This window comes from Merops nubicus, unplaced genomic scaffold, assembly GCF_000691845.1.
Source record: "Merops nubicus isolate BGI_N331 unplaced genomic scaffold, ASM69184v1 scaffold788, whole genome shotgun sequence".
Taxonomy (NCBI): Eukaryota; Metazoa; Chordata; class Aves; order Coraciiformes; family Meropidae; genus Merops; species Merops nubicus.
In genome coordinates this window covers 6048-25971 of record NW_008624931.1, presented here as the reverse complement: position 1 = coordinate 25971, position 19924 = coordinate 6048, and the positions used below count along the sequence as shown (strand labels likewise).

Genomic DNA, 19924 nt, shown 5'->3' with positions numbered 1-19924 from the left:
GATCATCCACATTTCCACCTTTTTACCAAATTTTAGGGCAAAATGGCTGAAAGAACCCAACCCTGAAGCAGAAGAATTGTTCCGCATGGTGGCTGAGGTCTTCATTTATTGGTCAAAGTCTCATGTAAGTAATCAGGTTCCTTAGTAGACAGATCAATTATTTAGTGGTTGTGTTGAGGAAAACTCATTTAATGACAGAAGTGAGACTGCAAATGGGCAGGCATTAATGACTTTCAGTTTTCTGACTCTTTTGGAATGCCTGAGTAGCTAGGAAAGTTGATAGATGCTTTGTAGCATAGTAACACTGATTGTAGACATTTTTAATAGAAATTCTGGTTGGTTTGTTGTGATTCATTGTTGGAGGTTTTTTGTATATATTAAGCCCCAGAGCCTTTTTATAACCAGGATGTATGACTACTAAATTAGTAGTAGCTGTGTCATTAAAGTCCATTTTCCTAGATTGCACGGTCTGTCTGCCTGAAGCCTCTTGGCAGAGTTACAATAAAAATCATGTGGAAAGATTCTCAACATGACTAATAGAATAAGGGTTTCATGAAGGAAAAGTGCAGCTCTTTATGCAGTCACTTAATTTGTGTTGCAGTGTATTTTGTTTCTTTAATAAAAGTTACAGGTATCAAATTCAATTATTAAGACTAAATCGGTAGCTGGATTGAACAACGGAAAGTAAGTGTTCTGTGAGCAAGGAAACAGCAAATATGTCTTACAATAATTTTCCAAATGATACAACTGCATAAATTTTACCAGTTAAGGATTTCTTCTTAACTTCACTTCTACAAAATTTACCCTTGATTTTCAAGTGTGGTTCTTCTGCTTCATGTGCAATAACCAAGGGATCTGCATTAAGACCTAATCAGGCACCATCACTGATAGTGCTTAAATAAAAATAAAACATAATTCATATGAATCCTGGAAAGGGAATAAAAGAAAACCAAAAAAACCAAACACACAGACACACACACACAAAAACAACAACAACAACAACCAAAAACAAAAAAACCCAAGCAACCAAAAACAGAAGACGCTAAATAATTTCAGGCATTGGATCTCTGTATGTGGATGGTTGTCTATACTAAATTTCTTTTCTGCCATAACTTCAGTTCTCTGATGTTTGGAAAACAACATGCCTTATTATTTGTGTACTTATGCTTGAATTTGATTGTAAGATTTATTGTGAACATGACTGTGAATAGAAACTCATTACACAGATAGACGCTGGATCATTCAATTTCTTATGCATTTGTAAGTTCAGTCTTTTATTTCAAGTTTCATATGTATCTGAATATAGTGGAATTCATAATGGGGGAAAAAATAGAATGAATTATTTACTATTAAGCAAAAATCCAGGAAATATTTTTATACTGAATTAGAGAAGGAGTGAGATTTTTATCATAGCTATTTCATAGCCAGAGAAACATCTCTTTAACAGAAAAAACAAAAACAAAACCAAAAACAAACCCAAAACAAACACACGCACAACTTCTTGAGTCATGTCATGTAAATAAATCTGGAATTTAAGGTCATTATTGATCATGCATTGATTTTTTCCATCCTTGTCTTATCTTATGGATTTCATAGATTTCCAACTAATTTATATTTTTATTTAAGGTCTGTTTAAATGGTTTCCCTGTGTATCATAAGTGCTGCTAATTGAGATCTATATGTTTCCAGAATTTCAAAAGGGAGGAGCAGAATTTTGTGGTACAGAATGAAATCAACAACATGTCTTTCCTTATCAGTGACACGAAATCTAAGATGTCCAAGGTAGTGTAAAGTTTTTCTGTGTTTTTCTCTTTGCAGAGCGGAAGGAGACAGGGGGACTCCAGAGGGGCACTCTTTGTTTATTTGTTTGTTTCTTTCTTTTTGTAACAATATCTGTTGGAAACACTGGGTTGACAATCAAAATGTAGTCATTTGAGAAACATGGTGGACTTTCAAGTTATTGGTGCAAATTATTGGCAACGAAATAATGGCAGTTCATTGGATAAAGTTGCAGCTGTATAGGCAGTAAGGAAATTTTCAAACCAGAGATGAGGACAAAGCTGATAGTAAAATTCCTTTATTAAATAGTGTATTTTTTTTCATCTTTGCTTTATGCTGCAGGCAGCAGTTTCTGACCAGGAGAGAAAGAAGATGAAGCGGAAAGGTGACCGGTACTCTATGCAGACTTCTCTGATTGTGGCAGCACTGAAGAGGTTACTTCCCATTGGCCTGAACATTTGTGCTCCTGGCGACCAAGAGCTAATTGCACTGGCGAAAAATCGATTCAGTATGGTAAGTGCACTTTTTGCAATTCTAAAAGGTAGAAAAATTTTACTAATTAAATTCTTTGAATATTACCATACTTATTCTTACAGCATGACACAAATAACTGAGACTATAATTCTGCTGTATAAAGGTACAATGGGTGACTACGGTAGATAGTTTTCTACATATTGTTCTCATTTTCAGGGCATAGAACATTTCAGTTTGTACATATTTTCTAGATTATCAGTATATGAATAGGGATGACATTCTTAAATTAAACCTGTTATTTCTCATCTTAATTTTTAATGCTAGATTATGCAGTTATATTTTATGAGGCTTAAATTTGGAAATGCAAATAAGAATTAGATGTTTCCTAACTTCTGTGACAAATATCATAACTAATTCCTTTTGGTCACTGCCATGCGAGTGCAAGAATTTCTGTAGGGACAGACTCTCTTAAAAGTGATTCTTCTAGGAGCAAGCTCACAGTTTACTTTTCTCAAGCTGTGGTACTTTAAATACCCTAGTAGGTTATATGACCTTTGGACAGCTGAACTGAATGTTAATAAAGGATAAAAGATCTCCAAAAGAAAAATAAATCAGTTCAGAGAAGGCTTTGTTCATGGTACTGGTTTCATTTGGTCAAACTTTTGCTGAAATATGTATATACTAGTAATTTTAATTCAGATTTGCACTTAGTGTGTTGCTGTGAACAAATATGAATGATGCCATCCAGAACTTGTTCCTGTGAGCTTGGATATGGCTAGCTCTGACCTGATACAAAAAGACTTATTACCACTGAGAATTTCCTCAGTCTTCCATATTGTCAGTTTTATTCATCATCTGAACTAAGCCCAAGGCTGACATTTGTATGAACAATATCTTTTCTTATTTACTTTCTACTCCCAATTTATACGATTTGTAATTTATTGACAGAAAGATACTGAAGATGAAGTACGAGATATCATCCGCAGTAATCTTCATCTCCAGGGCAAGGTAATCTATAGGCAGGTTTTAAACATGATTTTTCTTCCTTTGAATTTGTTTGTTTGTGATGTATAATAACAACTTGCCTTGGTTCATTACGATAACTTGTAGTCCCTTTTTCTCTTCCATCAAGTAACTCATCCATGTTAATTGTTAAATAGTAGGTTTTTAGTGTGTTTATATATGCACATACACAATAACACACGGCCCTTCAAATCCCAGCCTATGCACACTTATCAGTATGAAATTGGAGGTGGAAGCAAGGTCTATTACTCTTTAAACTCTACCTTCTGTAATTCAGGATAGAATCTACAAAATGCTCAACATTACTTTGTTAAAGTTTGAAGGGAAAGGAATCTGCCACTTTGGTGTACTCTGAAGTACTCTTGGTTTTCAGACCAGGGAAAAGAAAGTATTTTGGAAAAAGTGTAGGTTTTTGGTTTCAAAGTCCAGTTAATGCCAGATGAATAGTCCTAGGGAAATAATACAGAAGTGTAATAAAATGTCGTACATTTCTTCTCTGTTGAAGGAAGATGGAATTGGACATGTGGATGGTGCTTTGTTTAGGATTGTCCTTTAACTCCTTCCCCCACCCCAGGTGTTATTCATCTCAAGGAAAAGACTAACTAATATACTAATATTTCCTGTCCTCATTAAATGGTTACAAGAGAATAAACATGTGAGTTGGACATCTAGCTTTTTTTTTTTTTTTTTTACTGAAAGGGTGTTTAAGAAACATCCAGAAGTCTGTATTCCATTGCAATTCCATGCATGGCAACAAATGTTTGGATCTCTTTTTTCAGTGGCTTGGTGATGTTGGTTCTTCTTGAATAATATCTGAAGATTCATTTTATCCCATCTTATGTTTTCTGTATATTGTGGCAATGTCAGGCAAGACTATGTGGAAGTTAGGGTTTATGGTGAGTTGCTCACAAAAAGATACATCGTTTTGCAGAGCTAGCAGTTAGCTTTTTTTCATAAATTATTACAAATAAAGGTCCAGTAGTTTGAAATGATAGAGATTGCACGTAGAAACATTTACCATTGAAAACAAAAGATTTGGTTAAATCCTATAAAAAGCTTGAAATATTTATCCTTATATAGCAAATATTCTTATATACTGAGAACCAGAAGAAACCACATCAGCAAAGAACTAGGAATAAAAGTATTTATGAAGACCTTCATGGACAATATTACTCAATCAGTGTACATGCCATGAACATACAAACCTTAAATGTGTTATGATTTTCTGTGTGAACTTAAGTAATGTTTTCTTAATGATAAAAATAGATATTTCTGTTCTAACATTTTCAGTATGTGTCTATTGTCATTTTGTGAGCCATGCCGTTGTACGTCTTGTCTGGCATTTCATGCTGCTTCTTGTCCTCCTGTTTTAAATACTTGTTTCTATTTTGTTTCTTTAGGGTTACATTCTACATACTGCTATTAAGAAATTTTTGTCTATTACTGCTTTGTTGCCTTGGAGTAATGATGTTTCTTAATAACTTGACCTATGCTTTCTCTTCAGACACTTCCTTTGTTTCAGTTAAAAGTTTGCTACTGTTCAGCAACATATTACCTCCTCTGTTTATAAGACATGAGAATAAAAGTACTTTTAAATTACTTACATGGATCGAATGTCACAGTGCCTTGATAGTTAAGAGGAAAGTAATTTTAGCTAACCCAAAGTACACACTGAGATTTTCCATCTGTAAACTTTTCAGCAGTGCCTTTGCATTTTCCTAATTGTAAAATAAACTCCCAGTGGAAGATGACATTCTGAAAGGGAACCACATAATACTTAGCTAACAAAGCTAAATAGCTGTTATAGGTACTTTTTATTTTATAGCTATATTTATACTTGTTTACTAGCTTTGAAAAAGCTCCGATTTTGACCTGTATGTGAAAAGTAGCTCAACTACAGACAAAATATGGTATTTTTAGGAGTTCAAAATTTTGTTTAATTCTTGTATTTATCATCTTTATTATGACTTGTTATATGTTGCTAAGTAGGTTGTTCTCAGTGGCTTGAAAAATAACTTTTAGTAATCATTGAGCACTGACACATTTTAGAGTTCACATTGAACCTAAGTGTATAACTTAGTTAAATGTGTAATGTATAAAGTTAAATTCAGTAGTTATTTATAAAGTACAATATAATTTGTTCCATAATTGACTGATGTCGTTACTATTCATTCATTATTGTGACACAGATACAGTCAGGTATGATGTTTCTTGTTAAGAAAAATCATGCCATTGTGCTATATGCATATACTACGTCTTTCTTGTCTGATTGAGTCAGATATAAAAGGGATCTAGACCAAATGGTCTTATAAATGTAAATTATTTTTTGTTATGAATTAATATGTAACTTAGTTATATAGTTTTTGTGTAAGGTGGCTTTCAAAACAGAGGAAAAATATTACTTTTTGAAGTGGCTGGTTTTCTTCCAATTATAGCAATAGTCTGTCTTCAAATGATGTTTTCTGTTAACCAGTTTTGCTTCTCACAGACACCATGTTATGTCTTTTATGTTAGAGCTAAAATGTAATTTATCTTGAATGCTTTTTGGAAACATGCTCTTTTTGAGAATCATCTTTCTGAATCTTTACCTATGAATGTTGTGGCGTCTGTTTCATGCCTTTGTCTGCCTTTGCCTACATTTGTCTTCACCCTGTTTCTGTCTTTCCTTTCCTTGCATGCCTGCATGCTGTTACTCAGTACCGAGCCTTTTATTTCAAGAAATTGATGACGAAACTTGCATTCATTTTGACATGGATGAAGCTCAAGTCACCAAAATCTTCTTCCAGCCATGCTAATTCACACCTTGAAATGTCAACTACTCATACCCTTAGAAAACTACCTATAGAAAAAAGCTGTACCTTGATAGAATGTGAGGAGTCCTCAGATCAAAAGACATCTCTACCTGTGATTAAAAAGTCTTTTGTGGACTATCCATTCATGGTGATCCGGTCAAATGCTCACACAAAGACTGTGGATGTGACAGTTGTTAAGAGATGGAAAAGCCGAAAGGTAGAAGAAATGCCTGCCAGTTGTGGCTTTCTAGGTTGTAATAAGCTATTGTTGAGCTACTGTGTAAGTTTATAATTGTTCCTGGAACTTCAATAACCTGTGTATCATAGGATGTTTTACGGAGGTAAATTAGCATTATTGTCTCATGTTAGAGACAAATTGAAATCCAGATCCACAAAGATATTTTAGTAAATTAAGTGCTGAGTTTAAGCCATATTGGGTTCTGCAGGGTTTAGGCTTTTGAGTGCTGTAAGAATCCAGGCCAGTGTGACTTAAGCCTAAATTGCACCATGGGGAATTATCACTGGCCACAGCTTTCTGTAAAATGGGTTATGCAATCATTTATCTTTGGTGTCATAGGCATAAAAACCGGTTGCTAAGTGTGTTGGTTAGCAGAAGCACTGGGGAGCCAAAATGAACCAAAAAAGAGATTGCTAATGATAAAACAGAATCACAGATCACTGAAATAGAAAAAATAAAATGTAAAGAGAAAAATAAAATTTAAAAAATAGTTTTGCTCTATACAGTTCTTTATGATTTCTATGCTAATAAGCAAGTTGCTTCTTGAATTAATTTTTCATAAATTAACTTTTCATTTTTTAGCTGGTAATCAGTAAAATGAGGTTTTTCTAACAACTGAGAAAAAAAAATTGTACATAAATAAGACCAATATTACTAATTTCCATGACTGAAAATTAAGTTGTCCCAACTAGTAGAGCAACAGTTCCACTAGTGTTTGATTTAATAACAGGACAGTCAATGTACAAAGTTATGTCTGTCTACCTCATATTCATTACTTTTCTTCAAGTAATATATTTATTGCTAGTGCCAGTGCTATTTGTTGTCCCATAATAATTTGCTCTTTGTATGATTACTAGACTTTTAGTCCTCTGGAAGCTCTCAGAAAACATTGCACAACTCAAGTCTTTAGTTTTGTTCTCCCAGTCAGTATGGTGGATGCTGTATGGGTTGGCCATGTAAAGGTGTGGGTTAACTATATGAAGTGCTTTTGTTGTCCTCTGTAGCACTTTGTGTACTAATTAAGCTGTTTGACCCTATGTTTGGAACATCTTGCCTTGGTGACATGTGAAATATTTCTTCTGCAGCTTGAGGATCCTGCCATTAGGTGGCAGATGGCACTGTACAAAGATTTACCAAACAGGACTGAAGATTCCTCAGATCCAGAGAAGACTGTGGAAAGAGTCCTTGATATAGCTAATGTCCTGTTTCACCTGGAACAGGTTAGACACATTTTCCCGATTCCATTGCTTCTTAATCTAAAGTATTCATCCTTTCATTTATATCTTCCCCTTCTGTATTTAGTGTTACAATCTTTTTTTCTTTCTTTTGATGGCTACTGTTTATATGCATTGCCTTGTGTTTTGGAATCCAGTATCATGGTCTTATTGATCACATAGTGTGTTTGCAGAAGCTCCAATAAGCATTTATATGGACAAGGAATAGGAAAGTGGTACCTATGTTTTAGCTTCCTTCTGGTGCATTTCAGCTAGCAGGAAGTAATCACTAAGTTGTCCATGGACCATAAAATGGGAGTAAACCCCAGTTTAATTATTGAAAAAATGCCTTCTTTCAAGGTTGTTTTCCTTAGATGAGGTTCTTGAATTAGTGAGGTAGCAAGGACCTTAAAGCTACTTACAGAAATATTTGCTTAGAAGCTGCGTATTATAGCTGTATGGAGTAGGATAGTCAGATGATTTGATACACATCTTCTCTAGTGATGGCTTTAGAAAGGTATTTACTCTGTACTAGTTAAACAAATTGTAAGAAGAATGTCCACTTGACAAAATCTGTAAAGAAGCTGGTGTGAATGTGAGCAAGAATATATGCAATTAGAAAATTAAATGGGCATTGAAATTCAGAAAATTCTTGAAAATCTGGAAGTTTTAGCTAGACTACTTTTTGGTGGTCCAGGAAACTGGTTGCATACGTGAACTCAGACTTGTTCATGCTGGTGCAACAATGAATACAAACCAAGGTTAAGATGGCTAACTCAAATATTACTTGCTGCATTCAAGAAACAGTAGAGGCAGGGTGGAGGAATTATTTTCCAAGAAGGTTCTAACAGAAACTTTAACCTGTTTCAGAATCTGCCATGAAGCTCTGGATAGATTAGATTTTATCTAATATTTTTTTCATAAATATATGAGCTTCCCATGTGACCTGGAGTATGGTAACTTTCATTTAGAAAATTCTGTAATTTATCTTATGTCTGTCTTCCCACTATCATTGATACATTTTTGTCTTTTGTTTCACTGATTAAACTTGTCCCCAGAAATAGGTCAACCAAGAATAAGTGTTTGGAGTTAGATGTTTGTTGGCTAGTTTTGATTTTGGCTTTTTCCTCCCCTTGGCACAAGAGTCCATTATTTATCTTTAAGTTTTGGTTTACTTTTTTTGAAGTAAAAAAATCCCCTATATTGGTACATTTTACATATCAAAGCCAACTTGATAAATTTGGTTTTCCCATTTCACTGATAAACACTTCAGATTTGTTCTGTGTTTGCTAGACTTTTTTAAAAAATGTGCTGAAGAAACAGCACCTTCACCTGAAAGGTATTCCTAGTGGCAGAGATGATCACTGCTGGTTACACCATGGACTATAAACTGATTGCATATAAAACTTGCTGTGTGTTTATTTTTTTTCCAATGTTGAGATCACTGGTTCAGTCAAATAGAAATCTGAGAGATATGTGAAAATGCTTATATATACACTTAATTGCTAAAAGTACCTTTCAGAGATTTTAGAATGCACAGTGTGTTGATGTGAACGCCCGTGTCCTGGATGTAGCATCACACAACTCTTCCTCATATGGTTTGCCAGCCTTAAAATGGAGTTGGTCTGAGGTCAGCAGCCTTACACATTTTGATAGAACGGGATGAAGAGAGGTCACTAAATATTACGTTATTGAATGTGTGCAGAGAAAGCCAAAAGTGATAGAATGTGGAAGTAAATTCATAGCATCACAACTAGAGAGAGAGAGGAGAGAGGGTGTTAATTTGGAAGGGTATAGGGTGGCTATGAGGAAAAAGGAAGAGTAGAGGAACGCTAGAAATGATGGTGGCGAAAAAGTCTTGTCTTCTACCCTAGTTTTATCAAAGTTAAGTGAACTGAAAGGAAAAATTTTAGCATGTACAGAGTTGCATAATGCAGTGTTTGACTCTTGTATATGAGTTCAAACAGCATATACAACCTCTTGATTTCTGGCATTTTAGCTATACAAAAATGTATAAAGCTTGCTTAAGCTTGTGTGCTTTGGAGAAGTTCTTCAAGGGAGTGGAACCCAGTGTATGATACTTTTCCAATTTCTGTCTTAGGATCATTCTCACTGTATATAGACTCCAGCGCTAGAATAGGACAGGATGAAGTGCCATTGTAATACCAGATCAACATTCACATCAGACCTTCTTATCAGACTTAAACAATGACTTGTAATGACGTAAATGCTGGATGTTTTTATTTTGGGTACTTTGCACCTATTTGTTTAAAGATTTGGCCCCACAGCTTTACTTATCTTCAGTGCTCATGTGCTTTTGTTACAGAAATAGATAATTCAATGTCTTTAAAAATAATAAATGTGAGCACTTGATCTGTTTTTATGATTATTGAATAATCCTTTGCTCTCTATATACAAACACTCTGTTCTAGATATATACATATTATGAATGCTTTCCTTATTGCACTGGCAAAGATCAGTTAATTCTTTGTATTTTCTTTCCATGTAAAGCTAACTTCTTTGTTTTTTATTATTTTCAGAGATCTGCTTGTGTAGGCCGAGGCTATTTCTTTTGGGAAAGTATAGAGGGTTTTATGTTGTTTGTGAAGATATTACTAATTACCTAACTTTCACATTTGGATTTGTCTGACTTGTAAATTAATGGCGCTGACTTTATTTTGTGACTGTAAACATGTTTAGAGTGAACACTTTTCTATCCTTTCTCTTAACAATTTTTTTCATTTGAATTTTATCTTTGGGAAAGAACATGTTTTACAATGTCACCATTTAATCTCACAAGTGTATTTATTCATTACACTTTGCTGTATTGTTCTAATTAAATGTTTATTGTTTAGCTATTAATTTTTTACATTTCATTAACCTAGAAAAATTCTCTTGGATAACTCTGTTTGGATTGCATATTGAGTCTCCATAATCATCGTAATTAGTATATATTTCAGTTAGAAACCTTTATTTTATTGCAGAGGAGAATCATCAGGTCTTTCAGAGTAGAGATGCTAAATTCCATTGACTTGTTTGATGATGTAGGGAGTCAGAGGAGCTATTATTCCACTAGCACATTCATCTGTAAAAGAAACAAACAAAATCCACACAAGTAAAGAAACAACACCCCTCAAAAGCCATCCACTCACCTGCCCCCTTCACTCTACAAGAGTTCCATAAGTTAAATTAAGTGATATAATTGTCGTGGAACAGTTGTAAAATAAATCACAAAAACTGTGAATAGGCTGTGGGAAAGGAGCAATCTGTAACACAGCCTGCAATCATGGCTCCCAGCTATCCAGGCAGGCTATTTACTGTTGCTCTGTGGACCACAGGAGTAATTTTCTTCTGATGGAAACAAGGGTGAAAGTTGCAACAAAAGAAACTGAAAGAGCAAAAGATGAGGAAGGATCATGCTCAACTTCATGTTATGCTACTGTAGAGCTAGGATGTAGAAAGAGAAATGTAGCCAAAGTGTTTTGGAGTATCCTATGTTCATTCTAGCTATTCAGATTCATGGAAGGGATTTAGTCCTAAGTGTTTGTGCCTATCATTTTTAAAGTTAATTCCTTTCCATTGTAGCTGATAGCAGTAAATATTACGAATAAAACATTAATTGTATTTAAGACAATTCTTTTAAGAGTATTATTTGAGGCAATGTGAAGGTGTACAATTTACCTGCACATATGTAAGGAGTTACGTATAAAAGATACAAAGAGGGAAGATGTGTTATATTAAAAGTTAAGGTTTCCTGAGACATGGTCTCAGTGATGATAATATTCACATCGAAGTGTCTAAATATGTAAAACCGAAAAGATATACGAAGCAGGATAAACTAAAAAAAGGAGACTATGTCTATCATACCAGGAAAGGGAGATTTTTGCTTTTATTTCCTGAATTTTGTCTGATCACTTGAACTCTGTCTAGAACACTTTCCCCTATCTATTATTATTCCATTTTCTTTCAACTTGATTTATCTGTTATCTCACATTTTTGTTATTACTACTGTATCCAGACAGTAGAGACATTGCCACATGGTTAATTTTTCCATGTGTATTTTATGTAACAGGTTGAGCACCCTCAGAGGTCAAAAAAAGCCGTGTGGCATAAGCTGCTGTCTAAACAGAGGAAAAGAGCAGTAGTTGCCTGCTTTAGAATGGCACCATTATATAATCTGCCAAGGTAAGAGCTGTATTTTTTCTGTCTTTCACAAATTCATTTATGTTCATACAGTGCTATTCAGTGAGATCAAAAGGAAGAAGAATGTGTAAACCAGTAATTGGTAACTGTGTGGTAATATACTTTGTATAATTTTAAATTACTGGTTCTCTCATCCTGCTGTTATTCCACCTGTTCCTGGTATGCTTTCTTTTCTGAAAAGTAGACACCTTCCATAGGAGACAAGTGCAGAAATAGACATAGAGGTGTCAATGTAGTGTCATCTTGGGAGATAGATTTCATCTTAAACCACGGTATAGCTCTGGAAATACGGAGTTTTACTTTCATTATTATATGCTAAATGTTTTATGTGCAAGAAATAAACTGATACTATTAATCTGTAAACTTGTCTATTTCTTCTGCACTTTTTGGGAAGAGCATGCTTTTAGACAAGAAATATATGCACATACTCTAAGTATTTCACACCTTTTCTTGTGGCTCCTTTTCCTCTCCTTTCTTGTTCAATAGAGAATGGGATTTATGTTCAAGAAAGTTTCAGAAACCCAAGATGCTGGAAGGAATGAACATTCAAAAAATATGAAGATGTCTGTTCTTTCATGCAATTGCTAAAAATAATTTCCGGAAAACTTGTTTCAGATATTTTTGACATAATAATAATCATACTTTTTCCCAAAAGTATCCATATTATTACTATTACTATGGTTAGTAGAATGAATATTAAGGTCTGTCCCAGGAAGTACAAAGACAAGAGATGAGAATCATAGTAGTTGCAAACAGAACAAAGATACTTCCATCTTAAAGTTCTTACTTTAACAAGTAGGTCACCTGCACATAACTAGCATTCCTGTATATATTAGTTACACTTCTTCCTTTTCAGTCTATAGGAGTAGCAGTTATTTAAAAAAAAAATTAAGAGGATTGATAAAATTCTTCATAGAAAATTAGTTTTCATACAGTCCATTTTGCATTGAGTTCTCAAGAAAAACAAACCAAAAAAACTCCAATTTGGTAAACACCATTATTGGTTTACACTTTTTCCCCTAACCACATCATCCGTTTAATTTCATGGACTTTAAAAAAAAAAAAAAAAAAAATATTATTATTTCAGTTATGCAAGTCTAAACCTGAATGTTAAAAAGATGCAATTATCTAAGCACAATCCAAAGTTATCTATTCCTGTTATCTTAATATTTGAATTTAAATAGTATGAAAATATTTTATATTAAAAAATAAAACTCACTGATGTGGCAAAGTAATCAGTTTTATTTCTTTAAAGTTCTATGTATTTTCTTTTCCTAAGATCATTATTATTAGATTTTAATACCAGGTTTAGAAGTTAATGGAACACAGTTTGGAATAAAGCATTTTAATGTAAACTTAATTTTTAAAATAGGTGCTTTCAACAGGTTTTACCACAGAAAATTTGCTTTCCTTTTAAATGCTAATTGTAATGACTGGGCAGTTCTTCAAGCTAAATGAAAATAATATTGACCAAATCTTCTCTTTAAAAGTTTATAGCTTTTGTTTTAAATGTTCCTGTTTAGGCACCGAGCCGTCAATCTCTTTCTTCAAGGCTATGATAAATCTTGGATTGAAACAGAAGAACACTATTTTGAAGACAAACTGATAGAAGACTTAGCAGTACGTCTGGGTGCAAAGGGTCATGGGAATGTATTATGGATTAACATTCATCTTGTATAATTATAAGTCTGTGAGGTACATAAGATATCATTTAGGTTACCTCTACCCAGATGGGTGTGCTATAACAAAGACACTCTGACAGATGTTAAAAGTTACAAATGGTGGAGATTCCAGAATCCCCTCAGGCAGTGTGCTTCAGGGCTTCAGTAACCTTTTATAAAGCTTTTAAAACTTTTGTCCAAATTATATGTCAGTTTCTGTCGTTACCGTCTTGTCTTCTGACCTGTGAAGAAGGGGAACAGTCTGTTCCCTTCTTTCTTTGTGGTTAACCTTTATGTATTTGAAGACTTCATAACCCACATTAACATGTGGTTGTGATGCTGGTGAAGGTTTTCTGTCTCTCTTAAAGAAACCATACCCTAGTGTAGCAAGAAATGAAAGATTTATTGGACTATCAAAATGAAAACACAGCCCAGGCTGTGGTGGCAGAACTCATCTGAAAGGGGATAAAGGAGGAGCCTCGGGCTCTCTAATGTATGCTTGAAGGATTATCTGAAACTTCTGAATTATTCCCATATTAGGTAGAAAACTGGAAAGATCTAGGGCTCAGAAACTATAGCCAAGACTTCCTGACCTTTAACTTTCTGCAGTCAGTAAATTGTAGTGTTGTAGGCCATAGTACATCCTTTCTCAATAGTGAGAATCTCATATTCTCTTTCCTGATAAGTAAAAATAAAGGAAGAAATGCAGTAAAAACTACATCCTTCCTGACTTTGCCAGATCCAGGCAATTTATAGACCTGTGGTAAGGGCTTTTTATGGGATGTGGGAGATGAGTGCTTGGATCCCCTAAAGCAGAAGACTGGACTAGCAGTTTTGTTCCCTGAACTTCCTGTCCTTAAGTCTATCATACAAAAGTGGCACTACTTTTTCTATATCTGTATATTAAAAAAAAAAAAAAAAATTATACTCAAGTCACACAAATTTCAGGAGCTTAATTCTGCTGATTATTAATTCTGATACAACAGGTCAAGTCTCTAAGAGAGATGGATTTTCAATGTTTGATGTTAAAATCATGGGATAATCAACACTGTCTTTATTATATATGAGGGCTGGAACACCTCTCCTACGAGGATAGGCTGAGAGAGTTGGGGTTGTTCAGCCTGGAGAAGAGAAGACCCTGGGGAGCCCTCATTTCAGCCTTCCAGTATCTGAAGGGGCCCTACAAGAAAACTGGGAAGGAACTTTTTACAAGGGCTTTTAGTGATAGGACACGAGGGGTTATGGCTTTCAACTGCCAGAAGGGAGATTTAGATTAGAAAGTAGGAAGAAGCTTTTCACTATGAGGGTGGTGAGTCACTGGAACAGAATGCCCAGGGAGGCTGTAGATGCCCAAACAATGGAAGTGTTCAAGACTAGGTTGTATGGGGCTTTGAGCAGTGCATTAATTTCTTTTGAGCAATTGCGTCCATTGCTCCACAATGGGAAATGTCCCAGCCCATGGTAGGGGGGTTGGAACAAGGTGATTTTTAAGGTCCCTTCCAACTCAAACCTGTCTATGATTCTATTAGTAGTTAAAATGCTTCTGGTTTAATCAAATAGGTTATAGGAACAATTAGGCTTATGTGATAAAATTATTGATTACTTTTGTTGGTAGGCATTACTGGACTTAATCGATAAGAAAAATATATTTCATAAATATTTAATAATTAGAATATATAAAAATTAAATCTTTTAAATGTCCAACATTTAGAAATGCCAACTAAAATTTACCCTACTTAATTGTTTAATCACCTTATGTTACATTCAGTTAAAGCTTTTTATAACTTAAATAACCATAGGGCAAGTGTCTCAAAACATTGAGAATTAAGAACACTCATTTCCCAGAAATGTCAGGAAATCATTTCTAGTATGTTATACTAGCTTTGCTAAATAATGAGTTCTACTTAGCTCAGTCATTGGTGAATTTGGTCCTACATTTAATTTGAATTAAGTCTATGAAAACTTATAACTTGTATTAAACATTAACACAGTTTCTACCCTTCTTCATCGGTTTTGATAACATTAGAGAAATATTCTGTTTAATAACATTACAAAGTATAGAATGCAGCCATTTAATTAAAGAGAAAAGTCAGCATCCTAAATGAGATTGAAATAAAGAGCAGAGGAAGACCTCCATAATGGTGAGCGATAACTAGCATTATAATTTGTATGGTTCAGATCTTGTTACTGATACTGAAAATATCATCATGTATTGCAAAATGTGAAATAAACCTTGTACGTTCATCGTACTCTAGCATGTGAAGCAACCATTGTGCATATATGTCACTTAAAGTGAAATCTCAGCTGCAACCCGTCACATTTGGTGACCCCAAGAGGAAAAGATGGTCTTCACAGGCACATATGAAGTGTTATACACAGAGATTATAAGCATTCCTACAGAGATGTATTTGACACTAGCACTCTTTTTTTTTTTTCTTAAAAGGCAAAAAAATCTGTATTCACTGGATCTGTCACGCAACCCTTCTTTATTGCTAACATAATATCTGACACTGTAATAATTTCATACACTTGCAGTCTTATCAATGCATGGAATTATTTTTATCTGTACTTTACTGTACACTGTGAGAAGAAAACAGAGGGAGAGTGGGCGTAATTTATGCAATCAATTTTCTTTGAGCTACCACGTGCTTAGTAGAAACATATCTACTAAGGAATTTTGAATATGAAGGAATTTGATTAATAATGTGACATGCAAAACTTACCTTCTGAAATGTCTTTTGGCAAAAGGCAAGAAGTCAGAAGACAGATTTTGTATAGATTCTTTTCAAAACACTGCTTCAGTGGTTGCCATTATAGTATTTAGGACTACATTATTTTAGGGTGAACTAATTAGAGCTCTCTAAACCTGGAAGCAAAATAACCACATGAGAAAAACTATTTTTGCATATGTATACATTATTGAATTATATATAGTGTATTTGATGCATTATTTAATTGTGATCTTCTAAAATTCTGCATCCTGACAGCATATGGCTCCTTCTGTCTGAAAGTATTGGTAAGCTTCAAGTTTGGATTTCTTTTCCCTTAAAGACTCTCAGAGTTCCTCAGCAAATATTATACCTGGCATAAGACTTAGAACAGAAGATTCTAATTTTCAGCTCATGAAGCTTGTTAACAGAGAGAGGAACAAACAATATAATAGCAAATGATTGCATCTGGTTATTGCTCATTCTGTATAACAGCAGTAAAACATTGACGTTATTTGCAGAATCGAGCAAAGAGGGTTAATTTTTATGAGGAGAGGAAATCCAAATCTTTGCAAATGGTATCATCTTTGTAAATCTTCATGGTCATTAACAGGGTCAGGATTCAGGCATTTCAATACTTTGCTTGGAACTTGTTTCTTCCTGATTGTCCAAATCAGAATTATTTATCTGAATATTTCATGTTTAATAAATACCACAGAGTAAAACATTTTTCCCTCTAATATATAATTTTAAAATATTTCTTTTTCCCCCTAAGAAACCTGGGGAAGAGCCACCAGAAGAAGATGAAAGCCTTAAAAGAGTTGATCCTTTACATCAACTTATTCTGCTATTCAGTCGAACAGCCTTGACTGAAAAATGGTAGGGATGGTGTGAGAGACTGCAGAGTGTATGCAGATTTTCAGATTACTCCTGTATTTGAAGGTATACATGCCTCTGTTCAAGTGAGATTGCATAGGCTAGGTCAAACGTGTGCATATGTACCTATGGTGAGTTTGAATTACAGTCAAACCTCTCTAGCCTGTGGTGTGTCAAAAGAGATTTTAACATGACTGCTAATGAAACATAAGGAATTTTTTAGACACAAATAGATGTTCCCTGTACAGTTTTTCACAGTTATGGATGTTGTGTTCAGGACTCACTACAACTCTCTCCTCTGTGTTCTCTATTGACAGTTATATTCTGAATGTGAAATACAAGCATATTCTAGATATAATTGAAAAATTAACTATGTTCTCTTCATTGGAAGGTGCTTATGAATTTCTAAGCACTGTGTTTGTAGCTGGCTTTAATTTTCAGGTTTTTTAGTTAATCTAATCCTCAATTTCCAAACCAACTTCTGTAAATAATTGAGTCATGAGTCCAGCCATGAGTCGTGGCTGAACTCAATGATCTATGGTTGAAATTGATGTTCTTAAAGGTCTTTTTGAACTGAAACGATTCTATGGTTCTATGAGCATAGAAATCCTTTACAATTTTGTAAGATCCTTAAAAATGTTTTGGTGCTCCAATTCTACTATAACGGGTTTAATCTTCCACCTTTTCTCTTTCCTATCTCTATTAACCAGCAAACTGGAAGAAGATTTCCTTTATATGGCTTACGCTGATATTATGGCAAAGGTAAAGTTTTTGCTGTCTTGTGCATCTTTTCTGTTTTAATAAAATTAATGAAGATAAGCAGAGTTATATGTAATATGAAGGAAGGCTTACTCCCTCCCTGATTTATCAGTAAATGTTTTCTTTCTACATGCTATCAGAGCTGCCATGATGAAGAAGATGATGATGGTGAAGAAGAAGTGAAGAGTTTTGAAGTAAGATTATACTTCTGTTTTGGTTTTCTTGTCATGTTAGACATTATTTCATAGCTTCCAACTGACGTTTATGTTTCTTGGTTCATGGCTTACTGCAGCTTATTATGCCAGTGAACTGCATGTCAGAAGCTGGATTGGCAGATATGAGTCACCAGATTCATAGCAATGAAACAAAAACATACGTAGTATCACATAAGATTGTATAGAGAGTAATTTAATGGAACTTATATATGTTTATCTGATTGACTTTTTAGTTGATAAACAGAAATACTGCAGGCAGTAACTTATTCTGGAAGTCTGATAATAGGCTGTATCACACTGAGATGGTTAAAATACTGACATAATACTGAGTTTTGTAGTAGTCATTTACATGAAATAGCAGTAATTTATATAGTATTTTTGTGTTTGCATATATATTAGTGCCTCTTAGGAGAAGGTGAGCTTTTATTCATCAATACTGCCAAGCTTTGTCTTGTGTTGAGAACAGGAAATTTGCATTTGTTGCTTAATTTTGAGTTTTTAGTGATCATCACTGTGTAAGGAAACATACCTATGTAAGTTGATTACAAGAGCAAAAAATGTGTCCTCCTCATGTGTTTGCTCAGGGATCTGTCTCTCTTTTTCCATTAATAAAATGGAGTATAAAAAATTGTCTGTTCTGAGGGGCACTAAGGGGATTAGCTTGTTAATATTTTTAATATCTGAGTATATTATAATTCTGACATTAAAAGTTGTCCTATATCTTTCAAATCAAGATTTATATTTATTATCTTTACTAAAACACAGAAACATGAAATACAAGCTTTTATTATCTTTTTAAAATATTTCTAAATATACTAATTGACTTGATATAAAACTATCTGTGATGTTTTAATTTTTGAGGAGTGGCTTGGGCATGTTTACTTTTATTCCTATTGTTTTGTACGTATCGGATGTTCTGTATGTTTTTTTATACATGATACTGCATGAGATAGCACTGAATTATTTACGTACATATTCCCTATTGGACTGTATGCAGAAATCAGGAAGAATACCAATACCAAATTCTTTTCAGTCACTCAGATGTCCTGGTCCAGTTGAGTTACAGCTAACATAGCCAATATATAAATTGCTGTTTCTTGGTAAATATCGAAGTATTAATCTAAATTTCAGTGCTTTTTTTGTTTGTTTGTTTTTCTGGAAGTGCAATTTGTGGTGTAGCTTTGACTAAACAAAGAATATTTATTTATATAAGCTTTTTTTCAGTTGACCCATGCATGCTTGTTAGATGTCAAAAGTCTTGTGCTTATAAATGTGAAAATTTATAAATAGGAAGTCATTGAAGTGAATGAACAAATTTGTTCAGTAATGGATTTATTAGTGCTCCTTACCAAAATTATAATGGCTTCCTTGTTCAGCATTCAACTTTATCTTTTGAGAGAAGATCCTATTCATTTGTTTCTCGTTATTTTTTTCTGTAGCTATGAAACTTATGTTCAAATAATGCATTCATCTGTTCAAAAGACAATTTTGTGTATGTGTTTGGTCAGTCACCTGCAGAAAAAAAACCACAAACATTGGACTTCTTTTTCTTATTACTATTTCGCTTCTTGTCCCTGCCCTTCCTTAAGGTGACAGGATCACAACGCAGCAAGGTAAAACAAACAAATATGTGTGTATTTGTCTGGGTCTAATTTTGTGATTTTTTTAGGCCCAACATCTTGGATAAGCTCAACTAAAGGGTCTTGAAAATGTTTTTAACATTTCAGTTCCAGCATGATGTCTCTACCAAACCCTTCTTGTGCACAAACTCTTTTTAAAGACTCCAAGAATTGTTTATGCAAAATATATCATTTAAAATTACATTGCCGTTTTGGGGAAAACAGTGTCAATTTGCTTGTTCTCATTGGTTTGCTCTTCTTGCCTTTTGTGCATCAGTTATCTTCTTTCTGGTTATAATGTAATTTGAATGATTAAAATAATTTATTTGGCTCTTAGGGGAAAGCAGTTGGACTTTTATTCTG

General features: G+C 34.1%; 1 protein-coding gene across 1 annotated transcript in view; it reads left to right on the top strand.

Annotated features, from left to right (window-relative positions):
• RYR2 (ryanodine receptor 2 (cardiac)) overlaps positions 1–19555 on the top strand; it is a gene marked incomplete at both ends in the record, with an annotated part of 182510 nt that extends 162955 nt beyond the window's left edge. The window contains 13 exons of the mRNA XM_008945486.1: positions 37–124; positions 1690–1782; positions 2122–2292; positions 3202–3261; positions 7392–7526; positions 10061–10100; positions 11280–11284; positions 11593–11705; positions 13247–13343; positions 16868–16971; positions 17679–17730; positions 17868–17921; positions 19532–19555. Coding sequence (XP_008943734.1) covers positions 37–124; positions 1690–1782; positions 2122–2292; positions 3202–3261; positions 7392–7526; positions 10061–10100; positions 11280–11284; positions 11593–11705; positions 13247–13343; positions 16868–16971; positions 17679–17730; positions 17868–17921; positions 19532–19555 — 1036 coding nt within the window. The remainder of the gene's footprint in view (positions 1–36; positions 125–1689; positions 1783–2121; positions 2293–3201; positions 3262–7391; positions 7527–10060; positions 10101–11279; positions 11285–11592; positions 11706–13246; positions 13344–16867; positions 16972–17678; positions 17731–17867; positions 17922–19531) is intronic.
• Between the last annotated feature and the right edge of the window lie 369 nt (positions 19556–19924).